Source organism: Lagopus muta, chromosome 16, assembly GCF_023343835.1.
Source record: "Lagopus muta isolate bLagMut1 chromosome 16, bLagMut1 primary, whole genome shotgun sequence".
In the NCBI taxonomy this organism is placed as follows: Eukaryota; Metazoa; Chordata; class Aves; order Galliformes; family Phasianidae; genus Lagopus; species Lagopus muta.
The window spans coordinates 3957926-3976582 of record NC_064448.1 but is presented as its reverse complement, the minus strand read 5'-3'; the positions used below and the strand labels follow the sequence as shown (position 1 = coordinate 3976582).

The 18657-nt window shown below is 59.6% G+C and overlaps 3 protein-coding genes across 5 annotated transcripts; 2 read left to right on the top strand and 1 right to left on the bottom strand.

Annotated features, from left to right (window-relative positions):
- Positions 1 to 1024: 1024 nt before the first annotated feature.
- On the bottom strand, positions 1025 to 3884 carry SOX12 (SRY-box transcription factor 12). Its single transcript, XM_048962574.1, has one exon. It carries the CDS (start codon positions 3879 to 3881, stop codon positions 3024 to 3026), a length of 858 nt encoding a protein of 285 aa, XP_048818531.1. The 5' UTR covers positions 3882 to 3884; the 3' UTR covers positions 1025 to 3023.
- Positions 3885 to 5317: 1433 nt separating this feature from the next.
- On the top strand, positions 5318 to 12565 carry C16H20orf96 (chromosome 16 C20orf96 homolog). 3 transcript variants are annotated; one of them, XM_048962566.1, is made up of 10 exons: positions 5318 to 5478; positions 5669 to 5780; positions 6105 to 6244; positions 6814 to 6972; positions 7426 to 7525; positions 7948 to 8105; positions 8259 to 8360; positions 9078 to 9161; positions 9450 to 9568; positions 11838 to 12125. In XM_048962566.1, exons 1-10 carry the CDS (start codon positions 5434 to 5436, stop codon positions 11986 to 11988), a joined length of 1170 nt encoding a protein of 389 aa, XP_048818523.1. In that variant the 5' UTR covers positions 5318 to 5433; the 3' UTR covers positions 11989 to 12125. The 3 variants fall into 3 exon arrangements, with proteins under 3 accessions (XP_048818523.1, XP_048818520.1, XP_048818522.1); XM_048962563.1 differs by lacking the exons at positions 5318 to 5478; positions 5669 to 5780 and adding an exon at positions 5901 to 5995 and having other exon boundaries at positions 6102 to 6244; positions 11838 to 11914; positions 12117 to 12565; XM_048962565.1 differs by lacking the exons at positions 5318 to 5478; positions 5669 to 5780 and adding an exon at positions 5948 to 5995 and having other exon boundaries at positions 11838 to 11914; positions 12117 to 12565.
- A 270-nt stretch (positions 12566 to 12835) lies between these two features.
- REM1 (RRAD and GEM like GTPase 1) lies at positions 12836 to 16232 on the top strand. Its single transcript, XM_048962572.1, has 4 exons — positions 12836 to 13318; positions 13529 to 13611; positions 14635 to 14839; positions 14947 to 16232. Exons 1-4 carry the CDS (start codon positions 13015 to 13017, stop codon positions 15210 to 15212), a joined length of 858 nt encoding a protein of 285 aa, XP_048818529.1. The 5' UTR covers positions 12836 to 13014; the 3' UTR covers positions 15213 to 16232.
- Positions 16233 to 18657: the final 2425 nt, after the last annotated feature.

The following is an 18657-nucleotide window of genomic DNA, read 5'->3' as shown; positions in this document are numbered from 1 at the left end:
CTACAGTGGGTGTTGTCCTGTGGGTATTGGGGGGGGGGGGGGTCTCAGCAGGGCCAGCCCAGTGCCCAGCCCCTCCCCCAGCAGGGATGGGAGGGCAGGTGGTACCCAGGGATGCTGTGGTACCCAAGGATGCTGCAGGCTCCCTTGTTGCCGTGGCAACAGCTGGAGGGGGGGAGTGATGCAAGCGCTGTGTGCCCTCCCCTTGAGGCCCCATCCAGTGGGGCCAGATCAATGCCTGCTGCCACATTATGGAGCCAATGGGGCTGTGTGAGCACATGCATGCACGGAGCACATGCACAGAACACACGGTGCTCATGGATGCACGGTTGTGCACACACATGCATGCAGGTACAGCCTGCGTGGGTTGGTATTGGAACACCACTGAGTGTTGGGACCCACGGGTTGGTAGTGGAACCCCATGGAGTTGTATGAGAACCACTGCGTCTGAGCCGGAGCTGGGTTCTGACCCCCAGAACCCCACATCCCTGGGGGGTCCCCATATTTGTGCAGGTTGGGGAGGTGTAAGCGGCGCAGGAGGAGCCGGAGCCACGTGGAGCAGACCAACACACTTTATTCCATAGTCACAACACTGGGATAACCACTAGCCGAGCTTCCACACCACCGGCCCTGGCCGTGCCGTCGGGGTGGCCACGGGTGGGACATCCCCTCCACCAGCCCAAGACAACAGCTGCAGGACCCCTCCCCAACACAACCAAAGGAACCCCGAGTGCTCGCGGCAGCTCCGGCCCGCTGGGATGCCGCCGAGGCGGCTTCTTCCTGAGAGAGGTTTGGTTTATTTATTTATTTTTTTAATTATTATTATTTTTTTCCACTTATTATTAATGACGATTCGCTTTGTCTCTAGTGATGAGGATGGCGCACGCACACTCGCTCGCACACCGGGGGAGGGAGGGGATGGGGGCTCGGCGGGACGGACAGGGGGGGGGTTTCTATGCACTACAACCACATAGCACAGAACATCCACCAGGAGGGGCCACGACGGGCGGGGGGACGGGGACCACGCGCACGGTGTTGTGCTTGAGGCCGGGCTCGGAGGGGGGGGGGCTGAGCCAGAGCCTGTCCTGAGGAAACGCTGGGGATGCAGCCCCGCACCGTGGCCTCGGGCCCTGCCGGTTTTGGGGGTTTGGCTCCCCGCGTGGGACGTGGCGGCGGTAGGGGGGCTCCGATGCCCCCAGAAGGCAGCGAGGTGTCGGGTGGGAGCTGTGCGCCGGGGAAGCCCTTCAATGAACCCCAAACCCGGTTTGTGCGTGGAGCCCCTCGGCATTTGGCTTTTCTGCTGGGTTGGAGTGGAGGGAGAGGGTCGGGGGGGGGGGGGGATGCTCTCTACATGGGGACATGTGGGCGGTGCCCGCCTGCCTCGCAGGATCGCAGCCGCACCGGGGCTACTAAACACCGTCGGGGACGCAACACCAGACACACGCACACCACAGCTACCTCTACACACCTACACATCGATAACGCTGAGCTCGCGGCTCCGCAGCCCCGCGGCCACTGGGGCGGGAGGCACCCGGTGCCCTTAAGCGGGGACACGGCGCTCCCTGCGGCATCTCCGGCGACGCCAGCAGCCCCACGTTGCTCCCCATAGAGGGGGACAAAGGGGCTGAGCGCGCCCTGCTCGTGGCTCCATCCAGCCCCATTGCAACGGGTGCACGCGGGGCTGCGTGCAACCGGAGGAAACGGCATCCCCCCAAAAGCGGGGACGGGTAGGGTTAGGGGGATCCTTCGTGCCCAGATTCCCACTTTGGAATCGAGGACCTCAGAGGCCGCTTCTGTGCCGCACGGACGTGGGATGGAGCCCCGCGTCCCCCGCCCTGCCGGCACCACGGCCATGTGCTCACAGACAGCGGGAGGAGGCGGATTGCTGCAGGAAGGAACCATTGGGGAAAGCAAAGACAAACGCGGCCGGAGGAGCGCTGCAGCAGGAGCTGCCCTGCTGGGGAGCTCCGCAGCGCTGCTCTGCGGTGAAACCCAGGCTCTCGGAGCCAACACCGGGCGCACCACAGAGGATCGCTGCACCGGAGCACCGCCCGCACCCCACATCTCCGCCAGCATCAGCTGCTGGTGGCGGCGGCGGCCCCGTGCGAGAGCTTAAGGCAGATTTCCTGCAGCACAGGCTTCGCCAGCCTTGGGGGGGATGAGCCCGGAGCGGGTCCCATACAGGCATGGGCACCCCACGCCTGGGCATTAATGCCGGGCAGGCTGCCCTACGGCACGGGCTCGCGGTGCGGGTGGCTGTGCACAAATGTCTGGAGAGAGGAATAACGCAGCCTCCCCGCGCCACGTGCGGATCACGTGCGTGCAACTTCGCTCTGCCCCAAACCGAGTGGCGGGGAGAACGCGCCGCAGCCAAAACGCAAGGAGAGAACCTGTCCTGAGGGACCCCCAACCCCAAAGGCGGGGACCCCACAGCACAGGGCAGCAGGTAGGGAGGGACTGAGATGGGTTGTGCCACCACGGAGAGCCTCGGGCACGGCGCGGCCAAAGGTAGCGCTCCCGAAGGGCTGCTATGAGGAACAGGAGAGAATCGAAGACGTGCTTTCTATGCGATCCAAAAAAGCCATAATAATAATAACAACAATAATGATAATAAAGGAAACTGGCTGTTCTCCAAGGGATGAGCGAGTGGGAGAGCTAAGGAGGAGAAAACGGGGCAGCGCGAGGCAGGGACAGAGCTACAGGGGGAAGGGGTCCGGCAGGGGGTGGTGACAATGGGACCCTGCCAGGCAGCCGCCTTTCATGGGCGAAGAACGGCAGCGTGCCGTGCAGCGAGGAGGGCTGAGCCCTGCACCGCCATGGATGGATGGAGGAGGAGTGGGTGTGTGCCGGGGGGATGGGGGGAGCAGGGAGCTCTGCCTTCCAGCGGCTTCAAGGCTAAATACCTGATTCCTGCATGTAAACAGCTGGTTTCGGTTTTGTTTTTTTGTTTGTTCGTTTGTTTGTTTGTTTTTTTGAGACGACCTGATTGTGGGAAAAGAAGAGGAGTTACCTGCAGAGAGCGGCACTCAGTAGGTAAAGACCAAGTCCGAGATGCTGGACATGAGCCAGTCCCCCGCGATCATCTCCGTCACCTCGGGCGTGCAATAGTCCGGGAATTCGAAGTGCGAGGACGCGCCCCGCGGGAACAGATCGAGGTCCTTGTCCAGGACGGACCAGTCCAGAGCCCCGCACGCTGTGCCACCCGGTGCCCGCGCGGGCAGCACGCCCAGCAGCTCCTCCTCCAGTTCCTCGTCCGAGGAACCCAAGGAGGACGGAGGCGAACCGGCGGGTGCGGGAGACGGGGACGCGCTCTCCGGGCGCGGCTCGGGGCTGGTGGCGGCCGCGGGGCTGCGCTCGCCGGTGGGCACCGCGTTCCACGTGGCCGTGCCGGGGCGGTCCTCGACGGGCGGCTCCGGCGGGCGCTGCGCGATGCCCGGCTCGGGGGGCGGCTTGGAGGGCTGCCTGCGGGCGGCGGGGACGCGGCCCAGCACCGAGGGTTTGATCTTCACCGGGAGGCGCGGGCGGGCGGTGGCGGTGCCCACTTTGCCCTTTTTCCGAGGGCGGTATTTGTAGTCGGGGTAATCGGCCATGTGCTTGAGGCGCAGGCGCTCGGCCTCCTTCACAAAGGGGATCTTCTCGGAGTCGTGCAGGAGCTGCCAGCGCCGACCCAGGCGCTTGGAGATCTCGGCGTTGTGCATGTCGGGCCACTGGTCCATGATCTTGCGGCGCTCGTGCTGCGACCACACCATGAAGGCGTTCATGGGCCGCTTGATGTGACCGCTGGGCGTTTTGCACCAGGCGGGTTCCGCGTCGTGGGCGGGCAGAGGAGCGCAGGGCTCCCGCCGCCCCTCCGAGCCCCTTCCCCGCATGGCTCGCTGCACCATGTCGGCCCCCCCGGTGCCCCCCTTACCGCCGCCTCTCCCTCCCCGCCGGCCGCTACGCGCCGCGCCGCGCCGCCCCCATTGTGCGGAACGGGCGGCGGCGGCGGGGCGGGGCGCGGGGGGCCGCGGAGGGACCCGGGGGGGCACGGCTCCGCCGGGGCGGTGGCTGCGGGGCGGCTCCGGTGGGACCTCGGGATGCGGCGGCTCGGGGATGCGCTGCAGCGCTCTGGGGATGCTCTGGGTCCGGGGATGCTCTAGGGATGCTCTGGGTCCGGGGATGCTCTGGGTCGGATCGGGTCCGCTCCGCACCGCCCCGGGGATGCGATCGGTTCGGGGATGCGCTCGGTCCGGGCGGGTTGCGGGTCCGGGGCGGTGCGGGCAGCCTTGTAGCCGCACGCCCCTTTCGCCCCCCGGTACGGCTCTTATAGCATCGGCAGCCGCCGCCGCCGCCCCGCCCCGCCCCCGGTAAACACGGCCGCGCCGGTTCTGTCAATGGGAGGCGCCGCCCCTCCCGGCCCATTGGGCGCGGGGCGGGGGGGAATTTCCCCCGCTGCCAATGGGCGACCACCGGAGAAGGGTTGCTGGAGAGAACGGCACCGAGGCGCGCCCGTTACCCGCACCCTAGGGGGGGGGGGGGGAGGCGCTCCCCAGCGACCTCCCAGCGCGAGCATCGCTGTGCCCACGGTTCACCCCACAGCTTCCAGCACCGGGATCCCGCTTCCCTCCCGGGGTCCCCAACCCCCCTCCCGTGCCCCCTCCCCGCTCACCCCCGTACTCCACAGACACGTGGGATCATTCAGGTTGGAAATTTTAAGGTCCCCAAGACCAACGCCAGCCCACCACACCTCAGTGCCACACCTCCACCGCTCTTGAACGCCCCAGGGACGGTGACGCTCCCCGTGCCTGTGCCACGAAACCGCTTTTACTTTCTGCCGATGGAAACCCTGCATGCAGTACAGCACCTCGCCACGAAGCAAACGTCGGTCCCCCCTGGATGCCCTCGGTGCTGCTCCGAGCACAGCAGCGCTTTCCTCCCGACCCGAACTCTCCAACCCCGCGACCCCTGGCGTCGTTCCGCCGCCGCGCTTGCATCCCTCCATCACTTGGACAGGTTCGTCCCCGCGGAGCCGAACGCGCAACACCGCAACGCGGCGATTCGGGGGTCACCCAACCACGAGCACAATCCGTAACCCCGTCCGTACGCTGTGTGTACGGACCACATTCGCATCCCCGGGACTCCACTCCGTAATTTATTTCTCCCTCCCGCCCGCAGCCCCGCATCCCTCACTCCCGTCCCGTCGCGGCTCCGCGCCGTTCCCCCGCTGCCGCCCGCCCCGCTCGGCGCCAATGGCGGAGCGCAGCCGCGCTGTTGCCCCGGAGACCGCGGGCTGCCCGGAGGGGGCGGCTCCCATTGGCTGAGGCCTCAGGGCGCGCTCCCATTGGCTGCCCGCCGCCGGTTGCCGTGGCGACAGAAGAACGAGCGCGGCCCGAGGCGGCACCGCGCCGGGTCCGTGATCCGCAACTGGACGGCGGTGCGACACGTGGGGCTGCGGGGATGGATGCGAAGGGCCCGAGAGCCGTGGTGGAGCTGAAGGGAAGAGTAAGTGCTGAGCTCCCGAGGGGTCTGTGGGGTTTGGAGCGCTGTGGCTGCGACCGGTCAGACGGGTGGTGGTGAAGGGAGCTGAGGGGACCTGGGGAGGAGGGCAGAGAGAAGGGCCTGACCGAGGCCGGGCCGTGGAGGCCTTTGTGACTCCTAATCCGTTGTGTGTGTGGCGTTATGTTGAGTTCAGGTTGGCAGCACGTGGCAGAAGGCAACAGCAGAGAGGAAACTTCCAGCCCACGAGTTGGCTTTGCCACCAATCACCGATGGAGGCAAGAAGAAAGGGCAGAAGAACAAGGCAGGTTGGGAGAGATTTCCCTTTATCCACTGCCTTTCTGTCACTGCCACCCCCCGGTGCCAAGTTTGCGTTCACTCTGTGCTTTCTGCTGGGAGACGTTCCTCAAAAGGCACAAAAAGCAGCTGAGGATAAAGAGGGGGGAGTGGAAAAGAGCAGGAAAGGCTCTGTAGGCTTTGCTGCTGGGCTGAGTGTGAGCTGCTCCTGCTGGGCCTGCAGGAGGTTTGAAATCAGCCTTTCAGCTGATCTTATTTCCCTCAGCCCCACGTGACAGGAGGGGGTGGGTGTGAGGTGTGTAAACACATCCGGGGCTTTTTGGTTGTTTCAGCAGCAGTGTTTGTGTCGAGGAAAACAGCCCCCTTGGTGTTGAAGACCTCTTCCCAAGAGAAGCACGGAGCATTCACTGAGAGGAAATGGGTGCTCAAGGAGGCTGAATTAGCTGGAGTGTTGGAAGAGATGAAAATGACCACGGTACGTGTAACAAATACCCAGGGCTGGAATGTGGGGAGCCAATCCATGCAGTTACCCAGGTTGAATTTATGGAGGAAATTCTAGCAGCCTGACTCACTGTGGCAAAATGGCACATATTCATTTATTAATACACTGGTAATTATGCTGCTCTGCTTGATGCTGCTGTAATCTAACCTTGATGTTTGTTAAGGAAAACTGAAGATAGACCCAGAGAGCCCAGGCTACAGCAGTGGAAGGGATGAGGTTTAGGAAATGTGACCTGTTAGGAAAGACTGACGGTGCCAAAATTTCTCAGTCTAGCAAAGGGAAGGTTGAGGTGGAGTTTTTTAGTAGGTTAAGGGTGGTTATTGATCATCACAAAGCAGGTAGGAAGCAATGTGGAAGCAGGACTGGGATGGGTGGGAGAAGTCAGTGCCTTGGCAATGGGGTGAGGCTTGCTGCATGATGCCCAGCTGGTCAGGGCCTTGCATGGGATAGGAGTGTCCTGGGGGTGACAGGTGATAGTGAGCAAACTTGGGGCAGGTGGCACTGATGGAATCTGCCATCCATTAATCCACAAACTCTTGTAGCACCTGACCAAGCTGAAGACAAAAGCCATAGAGGAGCTGAAGCAGTGCGGTGACCACCTGGCAAAGACCAACTTCTGGCTGATGAAGGACATCCAGCACACTGATGATAGCACTGCCAAGCAAGCCAGAGACTTGCTACATCAGTTTGAAGTGTATCAGGTGAGGTTTTAGAGCTGGCCAACAGCCCTCGTTCAGCAGAACATGAAATGTGCCACTGCTCCTGTTAGCAGTGAAGAATGGCCAGGCTCTGCATGGTCAGTTCCACTGACTGGAGCATCCCCAGAGCTAGGGGAGCTCTCTGATGCCCAACGATTCTGTGAGATGCTCTTGTTTTGTGCCTGTGTTTTAAAGCCACAGAGCTTCCTGATGGGTTACTGTCCCAAGCAAGTATAGTCAGCCCTCTAACAGCCCAAATACGTCCTTCTGTGGGGGAAGGTGGTTCCTGGGAGCCCCAGGACAATCCCCAGTGCAGGTCCACAAGCTGGCACTAAGCACAGTGGTAGATTCATCTGTGCTGCTAGAACAAACAATAGCATGAGAGGAACATTAGGGATGCTGCATGGGGACATTTCATAGTTCTGGGGAAAGATCAGTGTCTGGATTTCTCTGCAGATGATCGAGGCAATGACACAGACCATCAGTCAGAACCAGCTGGATATGGCAAGGGCAGAGCTCCAGGAAATGGAAAAAACAATGGAAAAGAATCTGGGAAGTGAGTTGCTCTCATTACTATGAAATATGGTTTATGTAAACGTGTTACCTTCGCTTTCCATCTTGTTAGGGCCTAAGACACTGCACTGATGTTATGAATGTCAGACGGTTCACTTCCTGAAAATGGATCTTGCAGTTGTTGTGTGGGGGTAATGTTCCTGTCAGGAGGGGGCAGAGCTCTGTGGCACCCATCAGCCCGTGTGAAAGGGGGTGGGGAGGCTCACCTCCTTGGCAGCTGTTTGCACCATTCCACTGGGGCAGGATCTGGTCGAGGTGGTCTGATTTGGAGTGGCCTGTGCTCGCATAGCATGCGATCTCCCTCATCCAGATTACTTCCCACACGGTGTGTCATCTGGCTCAGGTGTATGCAGGACAGCCTCTGGAACCCCTGAAATGACATTCTCTGCTTTGACTTCCAATTAGAGCTACAGCAGCAAGTGGATGAAGCCACATCGAAAGTACAGGCTCTCCAGGATGAGCTCAGCATCCTTCGGACCTACACAGAGGTGCATTATCTAAACCAAGCTATGCAGATAGTCCTCCTGCTGTCCGACATCCAAAACCTGAAGAAGCAACAGCAGGTGCTGTGTTGTAACCTAATACAACAGTGCTGAGACCTCTCCTCCCCTGCAGCATCACTAGGGAGGCAGGAGAGGGCAGGGGTGGAAGGAATGCAATGCTTGCCTTAATGAATGCTCTTGTTGTTTCTGTGCACTGCCTCCTGCCGCTCTCAGGACGAGATAGATGAGACAGAAAAAATGGGAAAGGCCATTCTGGAGGAACTGGAAGAAAAAACACAGCTGGAACAAGAAGAGATATTACAGAAAGTTGCAGAGGTTTGTGGAATGTCTTGGCGGAGGGGATCAGTGTGTGGGAGCTGTGAGACAAGTCAGGGGTTCCTAGATGTTGCCCATCAGCAGTAGCACGTTAGCTGGCACACAAAGAACAACAGAGCATTGCTGCTCTGCTCCAAACTGGAGCTGTCTGTCGGCTGGGAGTGTCCATGACAAGCCACTCTAATGTGATGAAATACTCTCAGGCTTGTTCCTGAGAGTTTGCCATGTGATCCAACGTTCACCCTGCTTTATTACATTACTCAGCAGCTGCCTGGCTGCTTGGTGGGGACACTGCTGAGGAAACTCACCTCAACAGAAAGAGCTCCTTTCGTACAGTTTCTGCTTGCATGGTATGCTTAGCACTTTTTCTGGGTTAGCTGCTTGAGAGCACTGAGAAAATATCAATCACTGAGTCTTTTTTCAGCTTGCTCTGATGCAGGACTGCTGTCTGCTTTTACAGATGAATTTGTAAGCACAGATGATACAAGTAACCCAAGCAGCATTAATAAGCTTTCCCTGGGAAGCTGAACCAGATTTGCACAGTCTTGTTCTATGGTCATCCCAATGGGATTCCTTTGTAGACCTGGAACCAAAACCTTATTCAAGCAGGAATTTCCTTGAAGAATAATGCATCTAAATGCAGCCAGCTTTGGCATCTGACTGTGGCAGGGTCTCATGCTGTAGTTAGCATTGAGTTTCTTCTCTTCACCCACGCAGGAGGTGTTGCTGCACCAGGATGGGCTGAAGCAGATGGTCATCAACAATCATGTTCTTCGACATGAAATAAGAAGACAAAAAGAGGTGAGTGGATTGGGGCAGAGCCAGCCACCCTCAGCCCTTGCCCTTTATGGGCCCTTTAGGAGGGTTTTGTGTGCCTGGCTGGGCTCTGTTGCTTTCTGCTTCCACTGGAGGCAGTGGGCTGTTAGACTTCCTGCATTGCCTGCTGGGCTGCTCACCCTCAGGATGTCCTCTTAGGGAACTCGCTTGCATGAGGGATGTTTTCTAGCTCTGCTGTTCATAAAAGCTCTAGAAGTTTAATTACTGCTTCTATTGTAAAATAAAGAACTCTTAGAAATGTCATCCATTCAGATTATTAAAGACCTGGAAGAGGAGATCAGCGAGCTGAAGAGAAGCGTCCAGACGCTCCGCCAGAGTGCAGGAGACCCAAGAGAGACGATCTTTGCTGACGTTTTTCTCCACAGACCAAAGTAAGCCAGTGAATTCCCAAAGAAAGGCTGGTCGATGGGCAGGCACGTGCCTTTCTCTGTGGCCTTGGGTAGGAAGAGCCTTTGTGCAACTGCCACAGATCACAGACTGCCACTGTCAAACCTACACGCAGTCTGGGATATAAACTCACAGCTTACTGTGGTCCTGCTGGGACAGATTGCTGCCAGGTCTCATAGCTTGCCTAATAGCAGCTAGGAAGCAGCCAAAATAACAGCAGTGTGCTGTCAGCTTTGGTCACTTCTCATCTCACTTCTAGGCTTCATTTTGTCCATCCTGTAAGTGGTGATAATTATTGACTGCAGGAACAGGCAAGGGGAAGCAGCAGAGCTTTTCAAGGCCCTCGTGACCACATCGATTCTTACTTTATTGTTCTTTTCTCTCTGTATTTGGGAAGCAAAACTAAAGGGATGTGGCCAAGCTCCTGCGGAGGGCAGGACTTACCCAATATCAAGCCACTTTGCTGGTTGTGTGAAATGGCACGAGCAGTCTGGGGGAACAAAAATGGGCAGCCATTTCCATAACATGTATTAAAAAAAAGTCTGAGGCATTCATTGGCAGCAAAAAGGCAACACTTTATTGTCTTTCCCAGCGCTCTTTCCCTGCCCTCGTTCATTGGTGGCTGATTACTTGCAGAACGGAGGCTGTGGTTGATCTCCACTCCCTCCTACCAGTGTGCACAGTGTTTATGCTGGATATTAAAGTTATGAAGGGCGAGGAGAATCCTTGCTGTTTGTTGACAGGGAGAAAGCTCTGCCAGATGGCTCACGGGACCGTGGGGCTATCCTCTCCAGGGCCAAGGGACAGGCTGGCCAAGTCTGTAGGCTGAGGTATACCAGCAGCCTGCTGTGACAAGTTATTTTCCACCACAGCCATGGTGGGAGCCCATCCCAGCAGACAGCAAGCTGGAGGCCTGATGCTGCACCTCGTCCCACAGTGCTGGGGGTCCTGCCCAGAGCACAGGTGATTTAGAGCAGCTGAGTGCCTCAGCTTTCTATGTTGTCAGGGTTCTAAACTTGACCAAAAATTGGTCAAATACGTTTAAACCTTGACTGTGACATAGCCTGAAACCTGCAGCTGTGTGCAGTACTTGGTGCATGCCTGTGTCTATTTGCAGCAGCTGCACACGTTGCTCACAGCGCAGAGATACCTGTTAAGGGAGGCTTTCCTCTCCAGTGGGGCTGGACCTCCCGTGTTGGGTTCTAGCAGTAAGCCAGGTACGGCTGCAGAGGCGTGATGTGAAGCAGGAGGAAAGCCTGGAACGTGTCAGGAGGCTGTGGGAGAGGCGAGTGGCTGCATGATGGATCAGTGCAACTTCCATTTGTTGGGGTTTTTTTTTTCCCGATAAAAGAATGATTTAAACAAAAAAGAAAAGGAATTTGTTAGGCTGGTGGGGCTGGGGTTACTGAGGGTGGCTGGGAGAAAAGTTAAAAATAGCAGGAAGGCCCAAGTGGAAAGTTTGTGTAATATCACAAGTCAGGCATTCGGTGCTTACCCGCCCTGACAGGCAGCGCTCCGTGCCAGAGCCTCTCCGCCATCTCTGCTGATTCCCACTGACCTCCCTGCAACTTTTCACACGACTCCACCAGCCCTCCGTGTTTCCAGTTAACCCTTTGGTTCCAGGCTTTGCTTCTTGAAAGAGTAAAATCGGGTGTAAGCTGCGCTTAGCCTGGAGGTGCAAAGGCACCCAGCGATGTGGGACTGTTGCTGGCTCTCCTTGGGTTCCCTGCGTGCTGCTGGCAGCACCTGCGAAGCCCCGAGGAGCTGTAAGCCCCCATGTACCCACTCGTGTCTGCGTTTCAGTCTTCTCCCTTTAAAAACCCCCATCCTTCAAGGGAGCCCAGGTGGGTTTTGCTAGCAGCTTGGAGTCCTGCATTGGAGGCACTCTTGGCACAGTTTGTCCTGGCCTGATGCACAGACAGATGTGCACACCTCTGAGCAAGCCCAGCTTGCTGTGTTTGTCCTTTTTCGTGTGAGAAAGCAGATGTAACCGGCTGCTCTGATGTGCTTTCTCTGCTTTTGTTTGTCTTTTGGGATTGATGGAGGGGCAGCTGATTTTGTTCTTCTCCCTCGGAGCCCCTCAGCCTGGATAGGGTTTGCTGGGCAGTAGTGCTGCGCTCTGCTTCATGCTGAGTGAGGGCTGTGCCCCAGAACCCCACCTCTGCTTTTATGGGGCTTTTGTCCACTGCTCCCTCAGCACAGCTGCCTTTCCTGCTCTTTCCTTTGTCCCTCGTACCTCCTCTCTCTGCTCAGGTGCACACCAGACACCGAGGTGGTTCTCCGTATCCCCACTGAGAAGACTCCGCTCCCCTGGTGCCCACAGCGCTCAGGTGAGATGCCGACCAACGCAGCCCTCGCTTCCCCAGCAGCACTCCTTCCTCCCGGCCCCACTCAGCCTCTGTGAGGACTCACTCATAAGCAGCAGGAGGGTGTCTCGTGATACAGCCGTGCCGTAAGAAGCACGATGTAAGCCCCCTGATATCGGCCCTTTGTGCCACCTGACCTCACGCCAGCGGCATCACCTGCCCCCAGAGAGGCTGCAGCCAAAGGCAAACCAGGACTCTCCGCTGCGATGCCCCAGTGGTCTCCCAGTGCCGGCCCCGACGCCCCGAGGTGAGCACGTCCCACTGCGGACCGGCCTGCCGTCCCAGACCGGAGCCTCTGTGGGACAGAGCACGCACACAGGTTCAAATAAAAACAGCCCTATTCAAAACGCTCCTCCGCCCCGCGCTGTCCGTTACCGGCTCTGGAGCCGGCGCTGCCAAACAGGGGCATCGCAGCCCCGCCGATCCCAGCCCCGCCGCCCCTCCGGGCAGCACCGGCTCGGCTCGGCTCGGCTCGGCACGGCTCGCTCCTTACTTGGTGAAGCAGCGAAGCCGCGCTCTGTCCCGGCGCGCCGTGGAGCCGGGCGGGGCCGGGCGGGGGGCGCGGGGGTCCGACCCTACGCGGGACGGGAGCCCGGCTGAAGCCCCCGAGCCGCCCCAGCGCTGCTTCAGCGACGGCATCCCGGGACGGGACTGGAGCGGGCTCCCGGGAAGCCCTGGGGGCGGAAGAGCCCGGGGGGAGAATCTTGCCGGGCCCCGGTACTGGGGGCACCGGGAGCCCCGCGGGAGCCTCGGGGACCGGATGGAGCCCCGGGGGTGCGCGGAGCCGGGCGGCGGGGACCGCTGCGGGCAGGCGGGGGGGGAGGATCGGGCAGCGGCGGGGGAGGGACGGGCAGCGGCGGGGGGCTCCACCTCCTGGGCTTTAAAGCGTCGCAGCTCCGGGGCTGGGCGGCGGACATCAGCCCGGCCCGGGGAAAGTTTCAGCCGCTCGGAACGGGACCGGTGGGGCCGCGCTCCTGGCCTCGGGGCTGCACGACCGCGGGGCTGCAAGCAACCGCGCCCCATCGGGGCAGCCTCTCCGAGCCCCACTGCCAGCCGAGCCCCAGATGACCCTGAACACGCAGCCCGGGAACAAGAGCCCGCTGCGGAGGAGGGCCAGCACCCCTCTGCCGCGGGTACCGGGTGCCGCGCCACGGGCTGAGCTCGGCCATCCCCAGCTCGGGCAGTCCTCGTCCGAACCGGGTGCCAGAGCCGCAGCACCGCGGGGCAGTTGGTCCTCCGAGTCCTCGGCCTCCTCCAGCTCCTGGGAACATCGCGTGGTGCTGCTGGGAGACCCCGGCGTGGGCAAGACCAGCCTGGCCAATGCCTTTGCTGGCATCCAGGAGCGGGACCTGCTGGAGCAGCACGGAGGTGGGTGCTGCGTGGGGGGCAGGGGCTTTCTGAGCAGTGTCACCCCCTGTGGGGCCGGTAGGAGGTTGCGGGGTGTGTTCAGGTGCAGCACGTACCTCGTGCTTGGACAAGGTCATAAGCAATGCAGAAAGTCATAAGCAATGCAGTTGGGGTGAGAGGAGCACCGGTGGGTCTCGGCTGCACCAACCGAGCTCTCCTGGTGTCTTGCAGAAGCTGCCTACGAACGCACACTGTTGGTGGATGGTGAAGAGACCACGCTGCTGGTGTTGGACACCTGGGAGCCAGAACGGAGGGTACATGGGGCTGTGAACCTGGGATGGGTGCTGCATGAGCCCCAGCTGCTGGCAGGGCTGGGGTTGCCGAGGAATGAATGCTGAGGTCAGACCTCTGGCCTGGGGCAGCCTCTCCAACATTCTTTGCTTGTTGTGCTGAAGTCTGAGAGGTATGTGTCCTCAGCCTCTCTGATGGGGCTCCCACAGCAAGGCCCTGTCAATGCAGGAGCAGCCTTGCATGGCAGGAGCTGTGTGGGTGTCCCTCAGCCCAAGTCGATGTCCCTTGCAAAAGGGGACAAAGGGGCTGCAGGACAGAGCATAATGTGAGCTAATGGTTTGAGAGTGGGTCTAAAAGGAGCAAATCCACGTGAGGCAGTGCTGGCAGCCAGGGCACGTGCTCTCAGCAGAGCTGTGGCCCCAAGAGCTTGGCATGGGGCACTCCCTCTGCCCCATGCAGTGAAGGCTTCTTTCTGCCAGAAATCCCAGTGCAGCATCGCCGCCTCCCTCTCCCTGTTCTGCCTTCCCCCATGGCTGTGCTGGGGTTCCACGACTGTCACAATGGGTCGCTGGGAATAAGGATGGAGCTGGCACCCAGGCTGCACATAGGCACAGCAGCACTATAGGCTGGGGCTGCATTTTGTGCAAATGCCCGTGCTGTCCAGATGTGCTGCAGCACTGCATTGCCCTGAGAACAGCCCTTTTTTTCCACAGTTGCTTAATCCCACTTTGCCCAGCTGGAAGCATTGCGTGGCTCACAATGCTGTGCCCACCATGCTGGCATTGTGTGGCTAAAAGCAGCTTTGGGAGTGGCTCTGTCCCCAAGCTGAGCCCTAATTTGTTGCTGATAGAGGAGGGAAATGAAATGTGCCCCAGAACCAGGAGCTGTGTTTTACTGATGGAGCTGTGCACGTGCTGCCCACAGTGCGGGTGCTGCTGGGGTACACAGGCAGATCCCCGGCACCGTGCCTGGTCAAAGCCAGGAGCCACTGGGGATGCCACCAGCCCTTGCAGCACAGTGATGTGACATTTCCCATGTGCTGGCAGGGCGAGGAGAGCTGGCGCCGCAGCCAGTGCCTGCAGGTGGGCAATGCCTACGTCATCGTCTACTCCATCACGGACCGCAGCAGCTTTGAGAGCGCCTCGGAGCTGCGTATCCACCTGCGCCGCGCGCGGCAGGCTGAGGACATCCCCATCATCCTAGTGGGGAACAAATCCGACCTGGTGCGCTGCCGCGAGGTCTCCATCGAAGGTGAGCATGTCCGTGTCTGTCCCCATGTCCCGCGCTATGGCTCCTGCTACATCCCTCAGTACAGAGGGTGCCAGCGGGGCCATACCCCTCCCTACCCTCCCTTGCAGAGGGCCGTGCCTGTGCCGTGGTTTTTGACTGCAAGTTCATCGAGACGTCGGCAGCCCTGCAGCACAACGTGGATGAGCTCTTTGAGGGGGTGGTGCGGCAGCTGCGCCTGCGCCGTGAGGGCAAAGAGCCTGCGTCCAGCCACCGGCGCAAGGAGAGCCTCACCAAGAGGGCCCGGCGCTTCCTCGACAGGCTGGTGACCAGGAACAGCAGCAAGGTAGCCCTCAAAGCCCGCTCCAAGTCGTGCCACGACCTGTCCGTGCTCTGAGAGCTGCCACGAGCCCATCCCACTGGACTTGGAGGCTGGGGACTGCCCTTGCCATCAGCGTGGCCAGCAGCAGCGTGGTGCCAGCTAAGCACATATGGGGCCGGTGCGATTCTGAGGACGTGGAGCTGCTGAGGGACACCCAGGGTACTCCAGGTCTAGCTGCTTCTCCTCTGGAAGGGGGGATGAATGGGGCTGGGTCCCCTCAGCTGCATGTGGGGTGGGTATCAGGGTGGCTGCCCAGCTCCTGGGGGGCTGGAGGTGAGGCTGCGGCCCTGCAGGGCTGCCAGCAGTGAGGCTGGTGCTGCTCGTGGCTCCTATCCTTCACAGGGCAGCGGGGAGCAGTGAATGCCCACCTCAAGGACAGGAGCCTGGCAGGGAGAGGGGCTGGGGGAGCTCTGGCAACATCATCTGGTACCCCCAGCCCCTCCATGCCAGAGCTTCATGCCATGTCTCCCTGGAACCTGTGTTGCCTGAGGTTTTTCTGCTGTCTCTGTACCAGTACAGTGGGGAAACCCCTCGATCTGCAGAATAAACCACGTCTGGGACATGTTGGTCTCTGCCATGGGGAGCCAAGTGCCTTGGCTGGGGCAGAGGTTCCGCTGCAGCCAGACTGCATGAGCTTCAGCTTCATCAGCCTGAACACCCCAGAGCAGGAGCAGCCTTAGCCTCTGGCCACGTTTCTTTAGCCACCCTGTGCTGAAGCATCAATTCCTTACCCAGCAGTCACAGCATCATCCCCTGCAATGGCAGAAGCCCTCGGCACCTCTTTCTTCCCAGCAAGTCCTCAGAGAAGGGCTCGGCACCAACTCCAGTTGCTATGGTGCAGATTTAAAGCCTCCGTGCAGGATTTGGAAGCCCCTTGGGAGACCCAGCCTAGGCCAGGAGCCAGTCCCTGGGTGCCCTGGGAAGGGGCAGCGGCAACAGGAAAGGACGTGCCAGGCTGCAGCGAGCAGCAAGTGACCCCAAGCACACAGGAAGGTGACACTGGGGCTGCATGGGCTCTGTCTGTTGTTTTTAGGCTGCACTGCCGGCGAGTGGCTGGGATGTGGCAGGGGAGCCTGCTCAGCAGGCCTGGGCCCCATGCCAGGGAGGCTCCGCAGTGCCCTCCTGCCCTGCACAGGTCAGGAGTTTCCATTTGCTCTGCATCCCAAGCATGGGGAGCCACCAGCAGCCAGCATCGTGTAGCCAAGAAGGGCCCAAGGGGATGTTTTCCCATCTCTGTTGAAAGCTGGGCTCTCCTGCATCCCTTGGCACTCCCGAACCTGTCAATGTTTGCAGTGTTGCTGCTCTCTCCTTGCTGCTGCTTTGGCTCCGGGTGCTGCTCTGTGCCCCAGTTCCTGATGCTGCTGGATATGATGCTGCAAGTCTGTCCTGCAGCTGTGGCCAATGCTTCCCTGTGGCGGGAGGCGGGGAAGGGGGGGGAGGGGGGGGGGGAAACGGGATGGAAAGTTGGCAGCCAGCAGCGAGGGGAGTGGAAAGAATGAGCTCAAACCCAGAAAAATGCAGCCGTGCTGGAGGGTGGGAGGAGAGGCTGGGGGGGCTGCAGCAAGGCACTGGGAAAGGGAAGGACAGAGGGAGGAGGTGCTGCTGGGGGACAGAGGCTGCCTGTGGCCCCCAGCTGGGGTCTCACCTGGGCCAGTATAGCCAGGGCTTGGCAGCACTAAGAAGTGCTCTTGGGATTGCCATATCCCAGCGCCATCCATCCCTGCACAGCCACTGTCCCCACTCGGAGAGGGCCGAGTTAAGGCCGGCTCACCACTCTGCAGCGCATCTTCTCATGAGGAGCAGCCAAGAAAAGCACAGGGGAGGAGGGCGGCCATTTCCCTGCACCACACAGCAGGTCCTGCCCTCAGGCCCCACTGGGAAGTCCCTCTGCTTTCCCAACCAGAGCTGCAGGAAAGACCCATGGCCACTGGCTGGGGAGCAGTCCCTTGGACGGACCCCACTATAGCTCTGAGACCCCGGCCCAGTGCCAGAGCAAGGGCACCCAGCGGGGAGCTGGGGATCCTCAGTGGAACCTCAGAGCCGCTGGCCGCTTTGGAGAAGGGCTGTAAAGGTCTTTTGAAGGTTTTTTTGATAAAAGACTCAGCAGCAGAATACGCAAGAGTGTTAGCATTTCTGCTGCTATTTTGGGTGCTGGTCTAACAGCACGTGCTGGAAGGACAGGGGTGGATTGCAACCCTGTGGCCTTCGTTCTGGGCTCTCCCCACGCTTGCAACCTGCCCTGAGAGCACAAGCAGAGGTTTTCCTGCAAAAAGAAACACGCAGAAGGTTTGGCAGCCTGCTCACAGGGCACAGGTCTGTGAGAAACAAGACCCAGAGAAACACCAGTGCATGTTGGCACTGATCTGGGGGTGAGTGGACACCCAGAGACATCCTTTCAGGCTGGGTTATGGTCACCTGGACTCTGGCTGTCCTCGCTGCGCCATGTCATAGGGTGGGATGCTGCACACTGCCTGTCCCTTTGCTTTGTGGGAGAACTGGTGACACCATAAGGACAGTGTCCAGGCAGGAGACCAGCCCCAGAGAAAGGCACATCAGCATTCCTGTGAGGGCTTTTCATCCACCCTCTGCCTGGAATACGAAACTATCAATCACCCCAGGTCCTGAAATAGATTTATTTTTAAAAGAAGTGAAAAATATTGGGGAAAAAAAAATAAGTAATGTAACACAGGCCTTTTTGTCCCTGCTGTGCTCTGCTCCCCACCCATGGTTCAGCTCTGGGCCAGTTCCCAAAGCCAGTGGAGATGCTGTGATCCTCACTGCAACCTGTGAACCCCAAACCAGACCCTGGGGAGGGGACGTGGTGGGACCACAGTGGCATCACAGAGGCTGGGATACACCGCAGGTGCAGGAGGCTGATTTCACCCCGTAACAATGTGCAGTGCTGGTTTACGCTGGGTGAATCCTTCTTTTCCACAACAGGACAGAAGAGATTTCCCTGCTGGCAGCAGAGGATCTCGTCCTGCTGAAAGGCAGGGGCAGCTCCTGCTGACCTCTGCTGAATTTCGACTCTTCTTTTTGGGCTTTGCTGCTAGATGGAAAGAATGCAGAAAAATCCATTTTTACCAGGCCTGTGCCTCAGATCAAGCAGCTGCCAAACCAGGGCTGTGGTGATGAATGTGGGCAGCGCCAGGGACTGTGGGACATCCGAGCCATGGAGAGGAGGACAGGGTGGCACTGAGGAGGAGGATGTGGCTTGGTGACATGGCCAGGATGCCAGCAGCTCAGAGGAAGGGAATATTCACAAGGAAAACACGCATTTTGGCCAGTTTTCCATCAGAGCTCTGGCCTTTGTCCAGCAGCACAGGAAGTTTGCTTTCACTGACAAGGCAATTCTGCAAGAGAGGTTTTTGCTGAGCGCAGTTACAGGTGGGCTGAGGGTGTGCAGGGGACAGTGCAGCAGGGCAGAGCACACAACCAGCCCGGCACTGGAGGAGAAGCT

Coding starts and splice junctions, on each gene's coding strand:
- SOX12 (XM_048962574.1), bottom strand. CDS start 3,881: ATGGTGCAGCGAGCCATGCGGGGAAGGGGCTCGGAGGGGCGGCGGGAG.
- C16H20orf96 (XM_048962563.1), top strand. Junction 9,162..9,449: donor AAATAAGAAGACAAAAAGAG/GTGAGTGGATTG, acceptor TCATCCATTCAG/ATTATTAAAGACCTGGAAGA. Junction 11,915..12,116: donor CTGGTGCCCACAGCGCTCAG/GTGAGATGCCGA, acceptor ACCTGCCCCCAG/AGAGGCTGCAGCCAAAGGCA.
- REM1 (XM_048962572.1), top strand. CDS start 13,015: ATGACCCTGAACACGCAGCCCGGGAACAAGAGCCCGCTGCGGAGGAGG. Junction 13,319..13,528: donor CCTGCTGGAGCAGCACGGAG/GTGGGTGCTGCG, acceptor GGTGTCTTGCAG/AAGCTGCCTACGAACGCACA. Junction 14,840..14,946: donor CCGCGAGGTCTCCATCGAAG/GTGAGCATGTCC, acceptor CCTCCCTTGCAG/AGGGCCGTGCCTGTGCCGTG.